Here is a 22,915-nt window from a genome sequence, read left to right as displayed (position 1 = left end):
CAATGAACCTCTCGGGCCCCGCGCTCCCCGCCCGGCCCCTCCCCCGCTCCCCAGCCCGCTCCCCAGCCCGCTCCTCGGTCGGGCCGGGCCGGGCGCCGGGGGCATTGTTTTTGGAGTCTTGCGGGAGGGGCGCGCGCGTGCAGGCTGGCCGGCGCAGTGCGGTGGGGGTGAGAGCGGGGGCGCGCGCGCGCGTGCGCGGGAGTCGGGGCGCGCGGGCGGGGCGCGGGGGCGGTGCCTCGCCGCCTAGCCGCCCGCGCCGCGGCTCCGCTCCGCACGTCCCTGCGTTCCTGGGCTCCGGCTCTTGGCGCGCGCCGGCCGGGGCCCGGCCCTCCGCGCGCCGGGGCTGCGGCTGTGGCCGCTCCAGTGCGCGCGCGCGGGCGCGCGTGTGTGAGTGTGTGTGCGCGGCCCCGAGCGCACGCGCGCGCCAGGCCCCAGTGTGTGGCGGCGGCGGCAGCAGCGGCGCGGCGGGGCTGAGGCTCTTGTTTACCAGCATTAACTCCGCTGAGCGGAAAAAAAAAGGGGGGGGTGGGGGACAACAACCCGAGGAGGAGCGAGCGCACCAGGCGAACTCGAGAGGCGGGCGAGGGAGAGGGACGTCGCCGGCGAGCCTGGCCCCGGCGCGCCCGTGCCTGGAGCTTGCCGACCCCCGGGCCCTCCACGCCCCTCCCGCGCGAGGGGAGCTCCACGGCGCGCCGCGGCTCTGACCTTCAGCGAGCCGGAGCCCCCGCGCCGAGCCGGCGGCGGGCGGGGGCCGGGCGGGGGCCGGCGCGGGGCGGGCGGCGGGAGCGCAGAGCGCGGCCGGCCCGCCGCTTTGTGTGTGTCCTGGATTTGGGAAGGAGCTCGCGGCGGCGGCGGCGGCGGCGAGCGGAGCCCGGCGGAGGAGGAGCAGCAGGAGGAGGAGGGGAGCGGCTCATTCATTTTTCCTCCGCATTTCTGCCCCCGGCCGGCCTCCCCCGCGACCCGGGCTCCGGGGCCGTCTTGCGAACTGCGTCGCGCCCTCCCGCCGCGGAGGCTCGGGCGTCGGGCCGCCTCCCCCTCTGTCTGGGGTCGGGTTTGCTTTCCTTCGCCAACACGGATCCGGGCTTGGCCCCCTTCTCTTCGCAGTTTTTCCTCCCTCCTGCCTCTCTGGGTTTGAAAATGGAGGCCGACGACGCAGACAGCCCGCCCCGGCGCGCCCCGGGTTCCCGACTCCGCCGAGCGCTGGGCCGCGGCTGCCGGCGCTGAGGGCCGCCCGCCGCCACCGCCCGCCCCGTCCGCGCCTCCCCGCGGACCCCCGGCCGGCGCCGCCTCGGGAAGTGTTGTCGCCTTCGCCCTTGTTTTTGGAGGGGGGGGGGACGAAGACTCTGAGACTTTTTCTTTTCCTCCTCCACCACCCCCCCTTTATTTTTGAGAAAGGGGAATTTCGTCCCAAATAAAAGGAATGAAGTCTAGCTCCGGAGGAGGGTCCCCGACCTCGCTGTGGGGACTCCTGTTTTTCTCCGCCGCGCTCTCGCTCTGGCCCACGAGTGGAGAAAGTGAGTATGTGCCCGCCGCCCGCGGCCACTGCGGGAACTTTTCCTCCGAGGGGCTTCGCCCTGTTTGCGAAACCCGAGTTGCCACCGTCGCAGCTGTCGGGCTCCCGGGCTCTGGGGCCGCGGGGCGGGGGGACCCCGGGGCCCAGGTCGTTGGTTGGGAGGCTCGCGCGGCCCCGGGCTCGGCGCATCCCCGCGCGGGAAGGGCCTCGGTGGCTCTCCGTTCCTCGGTCCCGAGAGCCCTGCCCCGCGGCCCGGCTGTCTGGGCTGCGCTCCCTGCCCGGCGGCCCGCGGCGGGGCCAGGCCTCGGGGCTCCAGCGGGGAAGTTCGCGCCCGGCCGCCCGCACCGCGCGCCCCTCCCGGCGCGCGGGGCCTCCCGACACGCGGCGCGCAGGAGGCGGTGACAGCTCGCGCGGCGCCCTCGAGGCTGGGGCAGGTTCGGTGCCCGGGGGTGGGAGCGGGCAGCCCGCCGGCCCCGGGGCTGCAAGGTGCCCAAGGGGAGGTGCTCGGCGGGGAGGCCCCGCGGCCCTAGGACAGGTTTCCAGGCATTCCAGCGTGCCCTCCTGTCGCTCGCCGCGCTTGGCCCCTTGGGCTCTCTGGGTTCCTGGCTTCCCCTGTCTCTTTCGCCGGATCCGCGGCGGGTCGCCAGCCCCCCTTCTGGCCTCCCGGGACTGCTCAGTGCGGCTGGGGGTGCGGAGAACGTTCCCGCTTACGTCTCGTACCCCTCGGTGGACCCCTGGAAAATTATGAAGTCGGGGGCTCGGCGTCAGTTGGGCTGTTCCGGACAGCGCGTCCGGACCCCCCGAGTTCAGAGGGCTTGGGGGCCCTTCTCCCTGTTTTTTAGCGGCCAGTGGACGCTCTCTTCGTCCCGGCGGGGCTAGGGGTGGTAGGGCAGCCTCCGAGTGTGCGGGAGTGGGTGTGTGGTCGGAGCCAACGTGTATTTCCACACACGTGCTCGCAGCCACACGGCCGCCCAGGGACACCGGCCCGCTGTGCCCCGGGGAGAGGTGGCCCGCGTCGCGGTTTCAGGCGCGCGGGGCCCCGCGGCGGCCAGCGTGCGGGGAGGGGACTCCGCGTGGCGAGCGCGTGGCCCCGGCCTGGGCTTCGTGGCTCGAGTTGTGTTGCGCGCCCCCACCCCCCGGCCCGCACTTCCTCTGTACGGAGTTAATAAGCAATATCGCCCCACGCGCTGTCGCTTGCAATCTGATAGCTTTTGTTTTGGTGGTGTCGACTAGGGGTAGGGACGGGCAGGGAGGGAGGGAGGGAGGGAGAGCTTAGGGCCCCGCGGTATGTGGAGCGGGGAGAGGAGGGGTTTCCATTCTTCTCCAAACAGTAAAGGGAGGCTCTGCTGGTCCATTCGCGACGGCTGGGTATCTTGAGCACGATTATAAAGTTTAAATGCAGGCACAGAACTGGGGCTGGGAACGGCGAGGGCGTGTTGGTGAGTAATGTTTGCCGAGTGTATGCAGGTGGTGCCAATTAACTTTGAAAAATCACGACTGCGCCTTGCAGAGTGAGGGGGAGAGTCAGGAGGCAGCAGGGGCTGCCTGGCCCCGTCTTAGGTGCAATTCAGAAAGGCTGTTCGTATAAACAAACCCTTCTTAAACGTTTTGTAAGAAATGCGTTCACGACGGAGTATGAGCAGATTTTTACAGAATTAGAGTGTTTACTGCGTGGAGTAAGACTCGCCTTGAGTCCGGACCCTCCACAAATCTGAGCTCTCCTGCTCTTTGTATTCTGAAGGTTCCGCACGCTGGGTTGGGCGAAAGGCCCTTCTAAGGCTCACAGATGGTGTTTGGGGGGACAGAGGAGGGCTTCTAGCCTTCAGGAGCTAAATATAGTTCAGGAGACACAAGAGAGTTAATCCATTTTATTAGGGCATGTTGTTGAACCGTGTCGCGTCTCGAGTTTTATTGTTTAATGTTAGTAAGTTCTGAAATTCATAACACCAGGGTTGGCCTGCCTTCTCCGACGCAGGACTCTCGGATTTTAAAATAGGATGTCTTTCTGTTTGGAGTTCTTGATGAAAAATACTCTTTGTGAAAGGTGTTTTGTTCTGTTTGTTTTTCTTGAGAAAACAGGCAGGAGGGGAAGGGGCGTTTTAACTATTTTTATAGTACAAGATGCCAAACTTTGCTCAAGGATCCCTTGCAAATAGTTGGTTTCTGAAAACTTGATGGATGGCCAGAAGGCTCCCCATTCCTGATTATGGTTTGTTGAAGTTCTAACTCACTACCTGCCCCTCCCTATAGCTAGGAAGTTTTCAGGAGTAAATGGTATGCTCAACATGTGTTCAGCTCTTAGTCCAAAAGGTGCTGGAACTCTTATTTCTGACAGAAATAAAACCACTGGCTCCTATCAGAGACCAGCATTGTTTTGACTGTCTAGTATAATATAATAAAGTTTGGGGTGCTGTTGATTAATAACGTGTTGGCCTATTTAGGGATTACTGTTTTCTCTCAGAGTGTGATAGCAGTAGGGGTGATAAAAAAAACAAAAACCCTTTAATTTAGAAAACCTAGAAGTTTTGAAGCAGACGGAAGTCATAAAGACTTTTGTATCAATGTACTATGAACAGTGCATCTAAAAAAGGGAGGTTTGGAAGTTAGGAGTGATAGCCAAATAATATGTTTAAAAAAAAAATCAGTGTTGCCTTTAAAGGTATTGTGGCCATCTCATTAACAAGATTCAGTCATCTTTCTGCCCCAGGCACAGTCATATTCTATTGTCAGGGAAATGTAGGTATGTGAAAGATGGGTGTTTAAAGAAGTTGCTGTTTTATTACCAGGAGAAGAATCCCAGAATAAGAAGTTTGGAAAGAACCTAAATAGCAAATTATAGTTTAGCCTCTCTAGAGGGAAATAGCAAGAAAAAGGTACTTTTGTGGAGGGGTGGGGTGTGGGTTTGAAGTTTAAAAGGTTATATGTTTAATTTGTCAGAAGGATTAGAAAAGTCCAACATTAAGAAATATGCTAAGGTTGACTGGAAGAACCTTAAAAACATCATACTTAGTGAAAGAAGCCAGTCACAAAAGACCACATATTGTATGATTCCATTTACATGAAGTCCAGAATAAGCAAATCCATAGAGACAGAAAGGAGATTAGTGGTTGCATAGGGCTGGGGAAGGAGGGGGTACGGGTTTCTTTCAGGGGTGATGAACATACTCTAAAATTAGATTGTGGTAATGGTTGCACAACTTGCTGAAAATACTGAAAACCATTGAATTGTGTACTTTAAATTGGTGACTTTGATGGTATGTGAATTATATCCCAATAAAGCTGTTTTTCTTTCCAGAAACGTGTTAAGGTTGAAAAGAATGCATTGTGTTACTTTGAACATGGAATCTGTTGATAGATTAAAACGATTAAGTAAATTTGTCCAGCAGGTTGATGTCTCTTTTTTTTTAAAAAATTGATGGAGTTTTTCAGACTCTTGAGCTACAAACTGATCACTGAAGCTGTAACAGCGGAGGTTCAATGCCATAGGAGAAAAGAACAGACTGGAGAAAAAAGAATCTCGGTTAGAAATAGCTCCCATGAAGGGCTAAGGGGTTGGGTTAAAAGAGACACAAGTGCTGGTAGTGAAAGTCCCAAACGATGTTGGTCTTTCCAAGACTAGAGTTTAGGAGCTGAGTCGGATGGCATTTTGTATTCCAGTTTTCTCACATATTTTTTTCCAACAAAGAAATCATGTAATGTTTTAAGATGATAAAGAATTTTCACTGTCTCTCTTGATATCCCATATTAACCACTCTGGTAGTAAAAACTTGAGGGAGAACTGCTCATTGTAATACAGTAGGCTTTTTTTTTTTTCTCTTTTCTTTGTGACTTGTTTTATTTCTTAAGTAGTTGCAGAGTCTGAGCAGGAAAGAGAATCTCTGTGGGATGCAGAAGTTTTGTTAGACACGCAGTGATTATATTTTTTTAATTAAGATTTCTTATCAAACAAAAGATTTAAACACAGAGGGATTTTTATTTTCAAACTGGTCTGCCTTTATCCAGATTTACCTTGGCCTGTTAATAGGAAAATACCTCAAGAATAACTGTTACGTTTGTTTTTGGTTTTTGTGTAAGGCTCAGTTTACAAATAAAAATGATTCCTGTTCTTATTGTTGCAGGATCAGAACAGTAATGAATATCAACTGTATCATTTTCACTTGTTGCCTTCCAGTTTTGCCAAGGAGAGCCCTCAAGGGACAGTAGCTTCCTTTTAAATCTGGTTTCATTTGTTTTGTAAGAATGTGCTGTAAGAAGCAGCTGAATCCAGCCAGCACTTATTGAGTACCTGCTGTATGGAAGCTGGACACTGCCTTACGTGATGCCTGCACAGAGAGAATTTTGCTTTTGTCCTTTAGGACATTTTACATAATCCTGCGTGAAACAAAGTTTCTTGAAAATTCAGATCTTTTTCAGACTCAGCACAGGGTATGCAGTTCTGAAACAACATTTTAAAGGCCCTTTAAAAACATTTCTATAGACTTAAGATAAGAAGCCTATCAATGTTATTGATTTTCTGGAGGTCTGCATGGCATGGCTTGCCTTATGAATACCTTCCCTTGTATTGCATTGCTGCTGGCAGGCTGTGATGTACCACCTGTCAGTCACCCATCTCGATCAGCTGTGCTGCCTCCTTTATAACATTGGTTTGACAATTGTGATAAAAATGGGCAGTGCCGTAGTTAGCATTTGCCAAAACTTCAGTAGGAGTCACAGGTGTGCACGAGAACGTTGTATGGCACGTTTTGAGTTGTGAGGAAGATGCAACTTACTTTAAACCTTTTCTGGATTTATGCATTGGTTACTTAGCTTTCTGGAAAATTTTAGGGAACACTCATAATTGTAAGTCCTTGTTTAATTTCAAATACTTTGCTGCTTTTAAACGCATGAGATTGAGGAGGCAATTAAACCTTGAAATGTCTTTTAATTGTAAAATGTCCAAGCCACGTTTTTCTCTGGGTTGTGATTTTTTTTTCAATTTGTTTTCAAAACTCATTTAAAAAATCAACCCTAGTTCACAGAGGAGGGATTTGTGCCCATCGGCCAACCTGTTTGAACTGCTGTTCTTCGCCAACTTATGACAGGTGCCATCTGAGTCCAAGGATGCACGCCGCTCAATTGTACTAAATATATAATGGTTGCACACATGCTTGGGATACAGTTTCTTGATTTCTCTGTCTGCGATGTTCTGAAGGAAAATTCTAAACACTTGAAAAGCAACCAGTTGAATTATGAATGAAGCACTCTGACCTCTCCTTGAAAATGGTGTTTGGCATCTGATAATGAAGAGGAAATTTTCCAGTTATTTGTAAACAAATGATTTGGCTTAAACTGAAAGGTGGCAGGGGTGAGGGTCGGGGGGTAGAAAGTCCTAATATTTTTGCACATTGAGACCTGTTGACATTTGGGGAGGATTTTCAGTATTTGGAAACATTAAAACTTTGAAATGTGTCACCCTTACCGCAACCCCCAAGGATCTGGAAAGAACTGGTTGTTCTCAGGAAAGGGCATATGGTTGGTATAAAATGGTTGGTAAACAGAAGATCTTTAAAAACAAATTGTTATCTCAATAGATGCATACTCCCTGGGCATGATAAAGTTTGTTTCTTTTGTTAAATTGTTTAGGTTATATTTGACTCAAAATATTAACAATGTCTTTGATTTTGAAACTTTTGAACTATGAAGACTAATTTTTTTTTTTTTTTTTACTTTTAAAGCATCACTTCTACTCATGTTGTAAAGTCCCTAATATCAGTTTTGAAGATCCCCTACTTTCCCCACTTATGCCATCTTCACTTAGGGCTTATGAAATTGATTAATTTCAAAATCTGAAGGAGATATTGATATTTATTTACTGGAATTGAGAATTTGTTTTTTTTTTTCTCTTTCCTCTTTTCTTAAATAAATATATGTTGAGTATTTATTGGACTCAGTTCTTTAAGTTTAAAAATTTGTTCTGATGTGATAAACTATCCTACATACATTTTAAAAGATACGAGTCAAACCATAGAAATTGGGCTCCCCCGATGGCTTAGCAGGTAGAGAATCCGCCTGCAATGCAGGAGACACAGGAGATATGGGTTCAATCCCCCGAGTCAGGAAAATCCCCTGGAGAAGGGAATGGCAACCCACTCCCGTATTCTTGCCTGAAAAATTCCATGGACAGAGGAACCTGGCAGGCTACAGTCCAAAGGGTCGCAAAGAGTTGGACACGACTGAGCGACTAAGCACACATAGAAATTACTTTCTGCGTTTGTTTAAAGCACTCACGAAACAAACTAGTAAGCAAGGCTTTTGTTTTTCTTTCTTTTTTCTTCCATGGACTAGAAGAATTCAGATTTTACTGGAACACAACAGAAAGGAGTTTCTTTTATGATGAGGGATGGATGCCTATGATTGCAATAACTGTTATGGTGTATTGTTGCTGTTATTTATGATAGGGAAAGGTAGACAGGATGGGGGACTGCCTTTATTCTCATGTTTGTCCTCTCCTTGGTTAGTGCAGGAGATGGCTACTTGGTCAGTTGCTGGCGGTGTGTCCATGGAGCTGAGTGACCCACCTATGGTGGCTAACGGTCTGAAAGCCCACTCTTTCTTATTTGAAATAGATTGGTGACTAACCACATAGGGAAGATGTGCATGCATATGATGGGTATCCCCAAATGCAGCTGAGATAGCTATGCCTGGTTTACATTGTTCACATTGTAATAGTCTGGAAGTCTTAAATTCTTTTTTAATTTTAAGCATTTATATTTTTAAAGACTTTAGAAAGTATTCTATTCTTAATTTATTCCTAGTCCAGAAAGTGCTTGGGGTTTGAAACTTTATTTTTTACACCACTTCTCAGCCTCTTAGCCCCCTTATCAAGGCAAGCATCTACTTTAGTAATAGTTACATAATAAAAAAGCCCACTTGTTCAAAATTGTGTGTATTTCCATCCATTCATCCAAATTCCGACACTTTCAAATACATTATTATTGTTGTTTTGTATACTTTTGTATGGCTGCTTTTGTTTTTTTTTTAAACCTGGCACTAACTTTCTTTAAACTGGCTGTGGAATTATTTGGCAGTTTGGTAATTCAGGTGTATGCATACTGACCATGGGAGAGCAAGTATATGTTGACAGTCTTAAAGCATAAATGTTTTATAGAGCAGAACTTTAAAACTTTCCTGAGATACTTTGGATGCCTACTTTGAGCTTATCCTGTCACATAAAATATAGTCAGTGGTTCGTCTTTATAAAATCAATTATTAGAAATGCATGTTGACTAAGTAAATGAGACAGTGCCAATTTGAGTTAAGAAAATGTAGTTAATAACAGTTTAAGGGAGAGAAGTCTGATGATTAGGGAGAGATGAATTTGTAACAGTTTTTCCCAAATTGGAAGCATCCAAGTGACCTATAATAACCTCCTGGAGAAAAGTAGGAAGCATAGAAAGCCCAGGTGAGAGGTCCATGGTCTCCATGCCCGAATCAGCTGGCAATAGTTTTCTTAGGTCATCAGCTGTTAATTATGTTTAGGTTGTAAAGTCCTCAGCAGTTGTGCTCTCATTATCAGCGTTGTCCTTTGTTTATTCTCCCCTTTGTTTATTCTCCCCAGCTAAGTTTTGGGGGTCTCAGTAGTGGGGTAAAATACCTACCAGTAGCTCAGATTCTGAATTTGAAAGAGAAACACAGATTATCATGAAAACAAATGATCGAAGAGAGCAGAGACGGAGGAAGATCTGCTGTTCAGCGTCCTTAGTTCTGTTGTCTGATTTCTGTGGATAATGAGTTCATGGGATATGTGAGGTCACAACATGTTATAGTTTCACCCCAGGAAATTCTTTTGTTATCACTGTTGTACTTGGTTGAGCTGTATATTTGGGATTTTCTGTCTAGCATTACCCCAGTAAGATTTCAACAAGTGGTGTTGGGTCAGGATGGAATTCCTAGTTACATTTCAGTTCATCAGCCCCTTTCTGGGGAGACTCGTTTATTGAAGGTTTCCTTTCTCCCTCCCTGAGTCACTTGAAATTGTTCACATTTGCCCGTTTCTGGCTCCACCCTGGTCCCGTCCAGACCTGCATGGACTCCTGGAGGAGATGCTTGGTTGGCCTCTGGGCCGGGCACGCTGACTCCAGCGCCCTCCCTCTGCTTTGATGGACTTGCCAGCCCCGAATTGTCAGCTTGTGCCTTCTGTGTGCTGCACCTTGGTCCAGGAATCAAGTCCAAGGGCCCCGTCCTGGGCTGTAATCCGCCTTTACCGAGACTTTGCTGTAGGGACCCCGTGTGAATCCTTAGGACTCTCACGGGCTCTAGCTCTGCGGTAAGGAAGCCCATTCGTAGCTCCACGGTTTTGCTCCTTCTGTATTCAAGGCCTGGAGTGCCTCTCCTCTTTCCTGATGTTGCCTCCATGGAGGAAAGCGCTGCTCTAGAGCGCGGAGGTCTCCTGGTTCTACTTTCTCCTTCCCTGCCAATCAGTTCCACGGAAATGCAGAGACTTGAAACAATTGGGAGAGAGTCTTCTCCTTTTCTTATTAAATGCCAAAATAAAACCATCTTCTAATCTATTTAGAAGATTAAGGTCAGAAAAATTGGGGTTGGAATCTCTTTTTCATTAAAAAAACTCTAGGTTTCAGATCTGTGACACAGGGACAAGACTGTAAGTGTGTAAAGATGGGACACGAAGTTAATTCCTGTTCTCCAGATACCTTCCTATAGTTTTAGTTCATCTGAGATGCCATCTTTTAATTTCTAACACAGATTCCTTCTCCTTCATGAAGCTTTTCTTGATTACCCTCCTTTCTGTAGACCTGACTTCCCCCTGGTTCCTTTTGCGGTCGTACCGCCTGCTGTGCCGGTTCGCAGTGATTGGTTTTGTCTGGGACCCGAGCTGTTGTCATTTTATGAGGCTGTAGAGAGGAGTGCAGGCAGAGGGCTTGGGTTTGAATCTCAGCTGCTCGGTACCTAAGGTCTCAAGCCAGTTGTTTAATCTTCCTGTGCCTCAGTTTTCCTCATCTGTAAAGTTATAATTCTAATAGAACCTACTCCAGACATCGATTCTTAAAAGCGAAAAGTGAACTGATACACATGTCAAATACTTAGAGAGGCTGGCGTATCCTAAGCCCTCCAACCTTTGCTACTGCTCTAATGGGCATAGCATCCTTGAACAGAGTTGTTGTTTGGATAGTGCCAGAAATACAGGATGCCCTTGACGTCGGGCTTCCATTGTCATTGAAATGTTATGGAGAGCCTGGCACATAGTAGGTGCTCAATTAATGTTCTGTAGTGAAGATTTATTTTGCTAAGGTGCCTAACAGGATTGCAGTTTGCTTGTTTAACAGTTTTGTGATTTTTTTTCAGCTTTTTTCGTTAAACAGCGGCCGGTGCCTGCAGTGCATCGTCCATTTCAGAGGTCTGTTTATTATGCTCTCTCGCTAATCATTTGTCCGTTTCTGCTGGTGCCCAAGAAGTGTCCAGTGTGCGCTTTGCCGCCTCACCAACGCATAGGCGCCATCTAGTGGCTAGAAAGGAAATTCGGCTTCTTCTGTGCCTGGGGATGAAGACAGCCCCGTGGCCCCGTTTGGCTTAGGTTCCTGGGAACCCAGTTGCAGGAAAATGTGGAGACTGCAGGCTTCTGTAGGACCTGTTGGGATATGGTTTTGAATTAAGGTTGCTCTGCTGCATCAGTGAACTGGCTTGAGAGAATTTGGGTCTCCCTAAGTGGTGTGAGCAACTTTTGACAAAGTTCTATCTATCTAGCGCGCCTTTTACAGTTTGGGATTTAGGATGTTTTTATAGGAGTTTAATAAGTGACAACTTCTAAAATATTCCCTTCGAGGTTAGAAATTTAAAACATCTATTTATTCCTTTTGAAAAATAACCAAGATTTACTTCCCTTTGCTCTACTTAAAATACATGGTAAGACTTTAATTATCATTCTTATATGTGTCCCCTTGGGCAGGTTGATGGTAGGTCAGGTGCTCACCAGCCAGAAACCCTAATAGAGAATAGTCACAAACGCTTTCATTGCTGGTGTTGGGTCTCACGTTGGTTGTATTTTGTTAGACATTTTTCTGTATTTGGTTTCCTACTTGGGTAGTTACAGAATCTGCTTTCTCACTTCCTTGGTTGAGGCTACACTAAGTTGGTATATAGGTGGTTCATTTAGAAAGTTTTAGGCTCATCTCTCTGTGATTGCTTTTGGCTAGATTTAATTTGGAAGTCATTGGTTTGGCTGTCTGATAGAGTACTGCAACTTGCCATCCTCTGAGACATTTTGAACAACAGCTCTGGCTGTTTCTGAAACAGACTGTACCCACTCGAGTCTCTTTGCCTTGGCAGGTGGGGGCCCCTCTGCCAAGGAGCTCTTGGCAACTGTGTTACCTCCTCTGATACAACTGTATTACCAGCTCACGCTCTGGCAGACTCCTTTCAGAATTAGTTGCTGTTCTCCCTGTCCAGCGGCCTCGATCCTGCAGGCTGGATGGTCCCACAGGTCTCTTTATACCCCTGTTAGTGCATCATCCCCAGATTGTTTCACTCTACTAGTCAGGGAGGCGAGTTGTACCTTGGTTATCCTTGAATTCTGAGGTCATGGCTCAGTGCCTAGCCCACAGGAAGACCTCAACTAACAGAAGACTTCTTAAAGGGACACACTCAATCGCCCATGCCCCCTTCACTTTGAAGCAAAGTGAACAACAAATTTATTTTCATCTTGTCATGATCACTGTTTGCCGACAAAGGTCCATACAGTCAAAACTTTTTTTTCCCCAGTAGTCTTGTATGGATGTGAGGGTTGGATCATAAGGAAAGCTGAACACCGAAGAATTGATACTTTTGAACTGTGGTGTTGGAGAAGACTCGAGAGTCCCTTGGACTGCAAGGAGATCCAACCAGTCCATCCTAAAGGAGATCAGTCCTGGGTGTTCATTGGAAGGACTGATGTTGAAGCTGAAACTCCAATACTTTGGCCACCTGATGTGAAGAGCTGACTCGTTGGAAAAGACCCTGATGCTGAGAAAGATTGAAGGCGGGAGGAGAAGGGGACGACAGAGGACAGGGTGGTTGGATGACGTCATCGACTCAATGGACACGAGTTTGAGTAAACTCCGGGAGAGAGGGAAGGACGGGGAAGCCTGGTGTGCTGCAGTCCATGGGGTTGCAAAGAGTCGGACCTGATTGAGCGACTGAACGACAACCTGATCACTGCCAGCTGAAAGGTTCTATCAGGCCAGTTACTACTACAGAGGACTTGAAAGCAATAAAGTTATCTTGAACATCATGGTTTAATCAGGTTTTTTGTACACTGAGGTGAGTGAAAATGCTAGAACCCCTGGAAAGGTCACTTGTGAGTCCAGCCCTGTGTTGAGGCTGCCTCATCTCTCTGGAGGGAGGCCTTGTTCCAGAAGTTCCCTATAAATGGGGTTCAGTCACTCAGTCGTGTCCAACTCTTTGCGACCCCGTGGACTGTAGCCAGTCCCCTGCCCGTGGAGCCAGGCTCCTCTGTCCGTGGGGTTTCCAAGGCAAGAATACTGGAGTCAGTTGCCGTTTTCTTCTCCAGGGGGTCTTCCTGGCCCTGGGATAGAACCCCAGTCTCCTGCTTCTCCTGCGTCGCAGGCGGATTCTTGGCCGCTGACCCACCGGGGAGGCCCTTCAGGGGTTTAACGCGTCTCTCTCAGCACCGGCTGTGTCCGGGACAGGCTGCGGGCCGCGTGTAGCTGGCGCCGATCGGAGGCAGCCTGGCAGCCTGGGTCCTGCCGTGTGGTGTGCCAGGCTCGGCCTGAAGCCGCGGGGCAGGCGGGGTGTCTGTGGGGCTCCCTCTGCCGCTGCTGACCCTCACGCTTTCCCCTCCAAAGGACCGTGAACAGCCAGGCTGTTTCTCACGGCGTTTCCCGCCTTCAGGTCCAGAGACAGCACGCAGAGAGACGGGGTTCTTTGCAAGGTCTGGCTGGGCTGAGCTGGGCTTCTTTCTTGCACGGTTTCCTTGACGAGGCCAGTTAACGTTTGCCTTCACTCCTGGCGGGGACAATAGCTCATCTTAAAGACTCCTGTCACTTAAGTGCTCCCTCTCCTTCAGGGCTGTGGACGAGGCCTTTGACGGCCTCATTGTGGGGCCACTGAAGGGGGAAGCCTGCACCCTGCATCCCCCAGAAATTGATGGAATAATAGGTCTCCTGAATATAATTAACACCTGAGAGATTACCCTTGAAAGCTTCATCCCCTAAGGACTCTAGTCCGGTGGGATATTTCTTACAGATAAATGGAAACAACTATTTGAACCTGGTGCATTAATTTCAAGCACAGCTTGTTTAAGAGTGTCTTGGAAAGCACCATGCGGATGTTGAACAGGATGGAGGTGAGCTCCACCCGTACAAGCCAGCACGGCGCCTACCGTTCGTCTGCCCTCTTCACGGTGCTTTATGCCTTTGCAGCCCCCCCAAGTCCCCCCACCCTGCCCCAGGCAGCCCCCTCAGATGCAGGCAGACGGTGGAGCCTCAGTGTCCCCATCTGCGGTTCGCCGTGCCGTGAGGAATGGTCTTGCATCCTGAGTGCCTCGCAGGACCGGCTCGTAGGAAGCATCCAACAGGTGCATCTTTTAATCTGTCTCTTCTGCAGGCCCTGGTGGCCCCACGCTCGCCCCTGGAGAACTGGCCCCCTTTCCTGCACTTGCCCTGACGTTCTGAGCTCCTGAAACGGGTGGGCGGCCGGGGTGGGGGGCGTCGAGCTGCTGAAGAGCTTGGGCGGCAGTCGGGTGCTCCAACTTCCACGCTCCTTGAAGGTTTGACTCTCAGGCGCCCCAGGACAGGCTCCGGCAGGGCGGGCAGGGCCGGTGGAGTCTGGGGCGGACGGGAGGGCCGAGCTCATGCCAGGGGTGGTCTCAGCCCTGTGAGCGTCAGGGTGTACCTGGGGGGGAGTGTGCAGGGAGCTGCTTGGGCTGGTGCTGGTGACCACGTGAAGGCGCGGTGAGGGGGTCCAGGAGGCCGGGTCACACCCCGACCCATCAGAAGGGTGCCCCTGGAGCAACGCTCATCGTCGTACAGGGCATCGGAGGTGCCGGGGAAGGAGGGGACCAGGCTGAACCTGGGGGGCCACACAGCCCCCAGACACATTCCTCTCCTCTGGAAACAAAAGGGAAACCTTTTCAGGTGTGCTTGTGTGTGCCTCGCCATGGCACCGCTCTCCAGGGACCCCAGCCTGGCCAGGACCCCAGGCCCCATCCGAGCCGGGTGCTGAGCCCTGGCTGTGGCCTGAGGTCGGAGGCTGGCCACCCGGAGCAGGGACGGCTCATTTGTTGGAAAGGGGAGGCCAGTTAGGCGTCCAGCTCTAGGCTTTGCCGCTGGTGCTTTTTAACTTGAACGCATATTGATGATGTTTTTAACTCGACCGGCACGTCGTTATTCCCCTGAGAAGCGGTCACTGGTCCTTCACAGGTGGGGGGTGGTTAGTGCTGGAAGATTCCTGCTGCCCTTCCTGCAACTGTTGCCACTGGACAGATAGCCTCAGAAACACACCAGTTCCGGAGGCCGCCTGAGGCCTGGGGCCACCTTCCTGCTCTCAGCGTGCTGACTTCCAAATTTTAAATCCCTTTCGCCTGCGGGAGTGAGCAGAGCCTGAGGGGCGCGGTGTCCGTGCGCCTCGGGTGGGAACCGGGCCTTCTGCTGGGTCCAGCTTGCTCTTCTTCCTGGTTGTCTCTGATGCTCCAGGGTCTGTATGGCTCCCAGGCTCTACCTCGAACGAGACGTCTGCTGATGGGCGCTGCCTGGACACCTTGTTTTCCTTCTGTGCCCCGGTTTTCTCATCTGCAAGACGGGAGTTGGTTAACGGCACCCATTTCAGAGGACAAGTCTAAGTGTTTCCTGGGCAAATGCACATACATTCCTTGGAGTGGTGTGCCTGTCGTCTGCACTAGGGGCTTGGTCATCTCACTGTTATTAAGGATGGAGGAAACAGACGTTAAAAGTTGTTTACTTCCTTAAAAAGTGATCAGTGCCCTCCTGGTGCGTATGGGTTCTGATGTTCGGCTTTTAGCATCATTCGCCTTCTCTGACCTTCACATCAAGACTCGAGTAGCTTCAGTCACTTAGAGGACTTTCGTGAGTGCTGTCTCCAGCCGTTTGTCTTTGGGGATAGAAGGCACCCCTGTCTGTTTTGTTCCTCTCTCTTCCTGTCATCCCTTCTGGGAACATACTTCTCCAGGAGAGGCAGTTATTCGAACCCCAAGATAGCCCAGGCATCGGGGCTTACCGGACAGCGATCACTCATGCGGTGGCGTGGAGCGTGTACAGCCCTGCTCTCTGCCTTCCTTGGGAGTGGCTCAGGGGCCAGGTGGCCTTCTGGGGAGGAAGGTCTGCCTGAGAAGTGAGGGGGCGTCATATCTCCGCGTGCATTTAGGACACAGATCCAAAACACATGACTCTACTTATCCAAAAACACTAGTTCAAATATTCAAAATACTGGAAAAAGTGAGAATGTGTGCAGTGGGGTCCCGGCTGCGAGAGGTCTCAGCGAGGGGGTGGGAGCCAGCCCCAGACATGGTGAGAGTGAACATGTTAGTTGCTCAGTCATGTCCAGCTCTTTGCCACCCCATGGACTGTAGTCGCCAGCCTCTTCTGTCCATGGAATTCCCCAGGCCAGAATACTGGAGTGGGTAGCCATTCCCTTTTCCAGGGGATCGTCCCAACTCAGGGATTGAACCCAGGTCTCCCATATTGCAGGGAGATTCTTTGCCATCTGAGCCACGGGGGAAGGTGGTGCTGGTTAGTGAGTTCTTTGCCGGAGAGCCTCCTCTAGGACGGGGAGGAGGAACTGCCCTTTTGCTCTGCCCCCTTGGATGGTACAGGGTTTCTGCTTCCTGGGATGGAGATCAGGGTTAGTCCTGCTCGGGAGCATGTTAGCTTGGCCTGGATGCTCTTGTTGGGGCGCTGTCACCTACGGTAGTGTTTCTGAGGGAAATGTGTTTTGAATCCAGACCCCTTATTCAACCAACTTGATGAAACAGTTGACAGTAAGAGCGCTTTTCTTAGCGGGAGGAGTTAATTCCTTTGGTTTACAAGTTATTCCTTGAGGTCAATCAGCACGAGACAAGATGAGCCACTTACTAGTCATGAGGGAAACGCAGGTCAGAACCACCGTGAGAGACCAGTTCACGTCCATGAGGACGGCACGCAGATCAGAACCACAGTGAGGGACCAGTTCACGTCCATGAGGACGGCACGCAGGTCAGAACCACAGTGAGGGACCAGTTCACGTCCATGAGGACGGCACGCAGGTCAGAACCACAGTGAGGGACCAGTTCACGTCCATGAGGACGGCACGCAGGTCAGAACCACAGTGAGAGACCAGTTCACGTCCATGAGGACGGCACGCAGGTCAGAACCACAGTGAGAGACCAGTTCACGTCCATGAGGACGACATGCAGATCAAAACCACAGTGAGAAACCAGTTCACATCCATGAGGACGGTGATTATCAAAACATTGACAATAACAAGTGTTGGCAAGGATGTGAAGAAGTTACAGCCATTGTGCGTTGCTGGTGGGAAAGTAAATGGTGCAGTTGCTGTGGAAAACAGCATGGGGGTGGTCCCTCAAAAAATTAAACATGGACTTGCAATCTGACCAGCAGTCCTGCATTAGTATATATGCCCAAAGGCATTGATTGCAGGGAATCGGAGATATTTGCACACCCATGTTCATAGCAGCAAATAATTGTTTGTGGTAGCTGAAAGCTGGAAGTGTCTGTTGGTTAAAGAAAATGTGGCCTGTATAAGCAATCAAATAAGCCTTAAAAAAGGTAGGAGATTCTGACACATGCTACAAGAAGGATGAGCCTAGAGGACGTTATGTTAAGTGAAATAAGCCAGTCACGAGTCAACAAATACCATAAGATTTCACTTAGATGAGGAACCTACAGTTGCCACATTTACAGTGAGAGAAGGTAGAACGCTGGGTATCAGGAGCTGAGGGAGAGGAGGATGGGGAATTAGTGTCTGATGGGTTTGGAAGTTCAGTTGTGCAAGGTGGAAAGAGTTCCGTGGATGGGTGGTGGCGATGCTTGTGCAACAGTGTGAATGTACTTCATGACGCTGAACTGTGCACTTAAAGATGGTTCAAGTGGGCTTTCTTGGCGGCTCGGGGTGAAGAATCCGCCTGCAGTGCAGGAGACCCGAGTTCGATCCCTGGGTCAGGAAGATCCCCTGGAGAAGGAAATGATAACCCACTCCAGTGTTCTTGCCTGGGAAATCCCAGGGACAGAGAGAGGAGCCTGGCGGGCTATACAGTCCTTGGGGGTCGCAAAAGAACTGGACATGACTTAGTGACTAAGCAACAACAAGTCGTGTTTATTCTACCACAGTTTCAAAAAAATCTTGTTTCTTGAGTATGTGCTCTGTGAGATAGCAGGAGAGGAAAAGCCAGCCCCCGCCCGTGGTGGGGAGGCCGGGCGTGGCCGTGGTGGCGGAGGCAAGCGAGGGCTGTCACAGGTGCCCCGGGAGCACAGAGGAGGCTGTGTGAGGTCAGGAGAGGCTTCACCAAAAAGCGTGGCTTTGTGCTGAGTCACCAGGGATGGGTCGGTTTGCCGTAATGAAAGAGTATCTCCGATGATGTTTTCCTTTCAGGGAAGGCAAGTCAGGAGTCAGACTGCCGTGCCATCTAGTCACAAATGAAATTTATTACTAATCAGCCATGTGACGTGTAATTGCTTTTTCATTTTCTTATTTTTCCAGAAGAGAGATTTGTTTAGATATCTGGTTCCCTCACTGATTAGACTAGAAGTTTTTCATTTGCCTTGACAGCTCAATTTCTTCCCGCTCGCCGACTCCCCCGCCGCGTAGGGAGCCCTGAAGGAAAGGGCTTGACCCCTGCGAGCCCGAGTGGGAGCATCTCCTCGGTGCAGAGGAGGAAGCAGCGGCCCCGGGCAGTGGCCTGAGGGTCAGGGCACGTGCTGCCCATCCAGGCCGGCCGCCTGCCCCGCACCCACAGCTGTTCTCCGGGCCTGCTTATGTGTCCTCAGTTGTCACCCTCTGGCTTAACCGGGAGTTGAGGCTCAGGCCTGGACCTGCCTTGTTCCACCAAGACCGGGAGGCAGGTGATATTTGGGTGTGCAAATAGGTCCTGCCTGGCCGTGGAAGGAGTCTCCTCCACCCCGCTCAGTTGAGTAGCCTCTCGGTGTGGGCCCTGTGGGAGGAATCTCGCTGCTGGCAGCTCCTCTGGGTATGGAAGTTGGAGTGGTATTTTCCCTGCATCTTGGAAGTCAGCCGGAGTGACCACTCTCGTCTTTCCCTGGGCAGGAGGAGGTGTCAAGAGGGTGGGGTACTGCTCCCCAGCATGGTGATGCGCTCTCACGAAGCTGGCGGGACGTCTGCGTCGGCTCAGGCTCTTGTAACAAATTACTGCAGGCTGGGGGTTAAACAACAGATACTTAGTTCCCACAGGTCTGGAGGCTGGAAGTCCAGGGTGAAGGCGCTGGCAGGTGCAGTGTCTGATGAGTGTGTACTTCCCAGCTTGCAGATGGCCGGCGTCACGTGGGGGCAGAGGGAGGCAGGCGAGCACGCTCCGGTCTTCCAGCCCAGAGGATGCGCGTGCCTCCGTGGGGCCCCGCCACGAGGTGCCGTGGCCTCACTGATACCATCCCGTGGGAGCTTCGGGATACGAGTTTTCGGGGGACACAAACATGCATCCCATAACAATGGAGTAACATGAATACATATAAAGTTCTTGGTCAGTGTCGAGAGCTGGCTTCGGGTTAGTTTGGAAGAACTAAGTGTAACCCAGCACCTAACAGTGGACGCTTTTAGGACGGCCCTGAGCACACTTGCCTTCTGATGCTTTGGCCAGATACGTGAAATATACAGTTGGTCTTCTGGGCACGCGGTTGCTTTTCTTAGAGTGGATGCTGCTTGAGAGGAACGTAGTTATTGAGAAATCTCACACGACCCCGCTTCCGCCAGTTTTGGACCAGGGAGTTGCTGCCTTTGAGCTCTGCAGTGGCTCCTAGTGGGGCATTGTACTCCAGGCCCGCTTCACTTCGAGTTTTGGAAAGCTCAGCTCCTTGGTGAGGACTCACCTTTCCGATGCAGGGTCTGGGCAGAGCTCCCCCTCAGCACACCCACGAGGCTGGATGACTGGGGAGGTGACTGTTAATTGTTTACAAGCATGAACTGTTTACACGTCTACTTGCTATTTTCAATCTGACCCTGCCGTTATGTTGCTTTGTTTCTGTTCACAGTTGAGTTTTAAGCTGGGTAGGATTTAAGGGTGAGTCACTCCCGTGATGGTAAAATCGGTATCGATCAAGCCTTCCCGTTAATCCCGCGAGCAGAGAGATGAATGAGGCGTCGTCTTCAGGCTACTGCCGGGAGGATCCCGAGTGTGCGGGCCACGGCCTGAGGTCGGGCTTCCTCAGGACTCAGCTCACTGCTCTCATCTGCCCGTCTGGATCCTGCGCTGCCTGAAACCGGGGCGCGTTTCAGTGAAGGGGATACGAGCCCCTGTAAGGTTTGACCACTGGTCCGAATGTTCAGTGAACGTGTGCCAGGCGTTTGTGGGGAGCTTAGGGTCCCTTTCTTGGCACCCCGAGCTCTGAATTGACGTCCGTTTTGCCTCCTCGTTCCTGCCTTGGTCAGAAAGTTGCCCTGAGGGTCGTGTGTGCATGGCATCCCTTCTGGATGGGAGGACAGAGAAAGGTTGAGGGTTATGTGTCCGGGCAGACTGACAGGAGCAGGACCGCAGACAGGGCCGAGCAGTTCCTGAGGGTTCGGACCCCGGCGCTCACGGGGCGGCGGCTGAAACACTCACACCCAGCTTCCTTCAACCTCCTGGCTACCCTGCCAGGAGGGTGTGGAGGCCCTGGGCTACGCAGCCAGCCCAGCGTCCCAGGTGAGCGCCTGGAGGCCAGCTGCCCGGCGAGGAAGCTGCCTGAGGCCTGGGGGCCACCCTGGCTCCTGGCGGGGCGGTGGGCCCTGTGCACCCCTTTCGGCCTTCTCTCCGATGCCAGGCCCGCCCCGGGCACCTGTGGGAGCAGACAGGCCACTGCCTCCTGGATGTGGCCGCGGTGAGCAGCGGAGTGGAAGGGTCTGGGGAGGCTTGTACTGCAGAGATGAGGGGGTGAGCAGGCAGATCGGGGAGCTCGAGGGATGCTGGGCTGGGCTGGGCTCCATAGAGAGAGTCTGGTTGGGAGAAGCTGAAGAGAGACAAATTGGAGTGTCTGGATGTTCAGGGACGTGCCAGCAGTAGGGAGGGGTCACAGAAGCAGCCCCTGCGTTGCAAGGGCGTGCCGTGTGGCTGCAGAGAGACGCTGCTGGGAGCGGACCAGGCCCATGATGAACAGGAGCAGAGTGGGCCAGGGGGACGGGCAGTGGGAGCCCAGCAGGAGATCCTGGGGCCTCCTGGAGGAGGTGCTGGGAGGACCAGGGTTTTACTCGGTGTGGGGGTGAGCTGGGTGAGGGCTTAAGCACGCGTGCTGGGGCCCAAGGAACAGGCTGGAGGTGGGAGAGGAGGATGAGGCTGGGGGCAGGTTGGGGTTGGTGTCGGGGGTCCTCGGAGGCCAGGCTGAGGGACATGATGGAGTCTCATGGGCAAAAACAGTCCATGAAAAGCAGTTCTCGTACTTGCGTAAGTTAAACTAGTACGCTGGTGGCCCCTGGTCTTTGTGAAATAACCCAGAGCCTTTTAGGGGAGATGGTGGGAAGTGTCCGGTGGGGGAGATGGGAGAGGCTGGTCCCTCCGCCGTCCGAGCATCCATCACACTGCATCCCGGGCTGATTCGGCTGTGTCTGACTGGCCAGAGTTACTCATTTCTGGGCCAGACAGAGGCCTCTCCAGTTATCACGTCCGATGGGAATAAGCAGAAACGTCCATTCTCTCTCCCTTTGCTTCCCACCCCAGGTCAGCATTGTTTTAAATGCGTCATCACATGCAGCTTGCTAGTGGAGGTGGTGTGTCTGACCCCCTAGAAAGTAACTGGGGGTGTTTTCCAAGCCCTGGCAGCTTTTTTGGTGTTTGGACTGTAAGGGCTTTGGAATGGGAAGGCATTCTGGTTGAGTCGTGGAAGGAGGGAGACCTTTGCAGGGAGGATGAGAATGTGGCCTTTCCTCCTCGGATCAGCATAGTAAACGCCTGTGCAGACGTTTGTAGGGTGTCTTTGTGGAGAGCGAGCCCTGCACTGTTGCTGGAGCGCCCTTAAATTAACAGGTGAAGGAGCGATGCCCTGCTCAAATCTGACATCTGAAAGTGTTCACGCAACTCTGTTCCATGGGCCTTTGAATTTTGCTCAGATTTAGTAGACTCTGTCAGGTAGAGTCTTTCCTGAAAACCAATGTGACCATCATTATTCATCAACTGCAGGGTGTTCTGAGATGTGAAATATTTAGTCCCAAGTCTGCTGCAGGATCCACACCGGGAGGAATGAGGGGGCTGAGGCGTGAGGCCAGCTGTCTGTGCCCACCAGGACCCCTCGCCCGCTTCTCCCGAGCAGCATCGTGAACACAGCCCCATTTGTAGACAGTGAGTTCCCCCTGAACCTTTAATTATGGGGGCAAGGTATGTGTGCTGGTCGGGGCACGGAGCCAGAGGTTAGGGGCTTACTCACTGCTTAATTCTCCCTGGCCTTTCTTGCTCAAGTCTTGGTTCTTTAAAGATTCAGAAAATAATTCAGAATGCCTAAGATTTCTGAAATTCCTAGCTCTGGAGACTTGACATGACAGAGCCAGGATTTTCAGGCTGGCCATTTCAGCATCAACCATTTCCCACTTCCTGATTCATAGCTTCCAGGATTTGTAATGCCTGTGGACATTTTTTTCTCTCTCGTTTAAAAGCAGCCATTGAAAGAAAAAGTAAATAGCGAAATCCCCGGCCCAGAAGTTCCACTTCCTGTTGTTGTACTATTGAGCTCTGAAAAATAGCTTTGCAAGTTTAGGCTCTTGTTGGGGCTGTTAAAAGGAATTCTTGAGATCTTTTTGTTTGGACAGGCTGTATGAAGGCGATAAATTGAAAGAACTTCAGTTTGATCTGCCCAGAAGTGCACAGGTGAAATTTTAGGTTCCTTGTTAGCTTTATGGTATGTGTGAGTGTATGAATATAACCCAAGCAGTAGTGAGTTTGCCAGGGCACACAGACATTTGCAACAATGCCGTTGTTTCCCTCATAATGTTAATGTCTATTTTTGAAAGACTTACTCAGGTACAAATGACACTTTCTGAATATAAAAGAAGCGGGAGTATTTATAATTCTTGCAACAAGGGAGAAAGATCCTAAGTAATCAAGAAAATGATGGAATGTCAGACTTCCCCTTTCTCCACCAACCCTTTTCATGAAATGAGAGTGTGGAGCCGCAGACGTGTTTCACGTTCAGATGCTTCTGTGCTACAAATTTTATTCCTCCTGTTTGAAAGTTCTGATCTAATTTGTGATAAGAGTCACAAGATT

The 22,915-nt window shown here is 51.3% G+C and overlaps 1 protein-coding gene across 2 annotated transcripts in view; it reads left to right on the top strand.

Annotated features, from left to right (window-relative positions):
* The first annotated feature begins 426 nt into the window (after nucleotides 1-426).
* Nucleotides 427-22,915, top strand: part of IGF1R (insulin like growth factor 1 receptor) — a 306,250-nt gene continuing 283,761 nt past the window's right edge. For both annotated transcript variants that reach the window (XM_081551233.1, XM_081551232.1), the window contains exons 1-2: nucleotides 427-525; nucleotides 1,297-1,514. In XM_081551233.1, coding sequence (XP_081407359.1) covers nucleotides 1,421-1,514 — 94 coding nt within the window. In that variant the 5' untranslated portion in view covers nucleotides 427-525; nucleotides 1,297-1,420. The remainder of the gene's footprint in view (nucleotides 526-1,296; nucleotides 1,515-22,915) is intronic.

The sequence above is a fragment of the Giraffa tippelskirchi genome, chromosome 12, assembly GCF_054371585.1.
Source record: "Giraffa tippelskirchi isolate mGirTip1 chromosome 12, T2T-mGirTip1v1.2.pri, whole genome shotgun sequence".
NCBI classification, from domain to species: Eukaryota; Metazoa; Chordata; class Mammalia; order Artiodactyla; family Giraffidae; genus Giraffa; species Giraffa tippelskirchi.
Note: the sequence above shows the minus strand (reverse complement) of the source record. Positions and strands in the feature narration are given on the sequence as shown.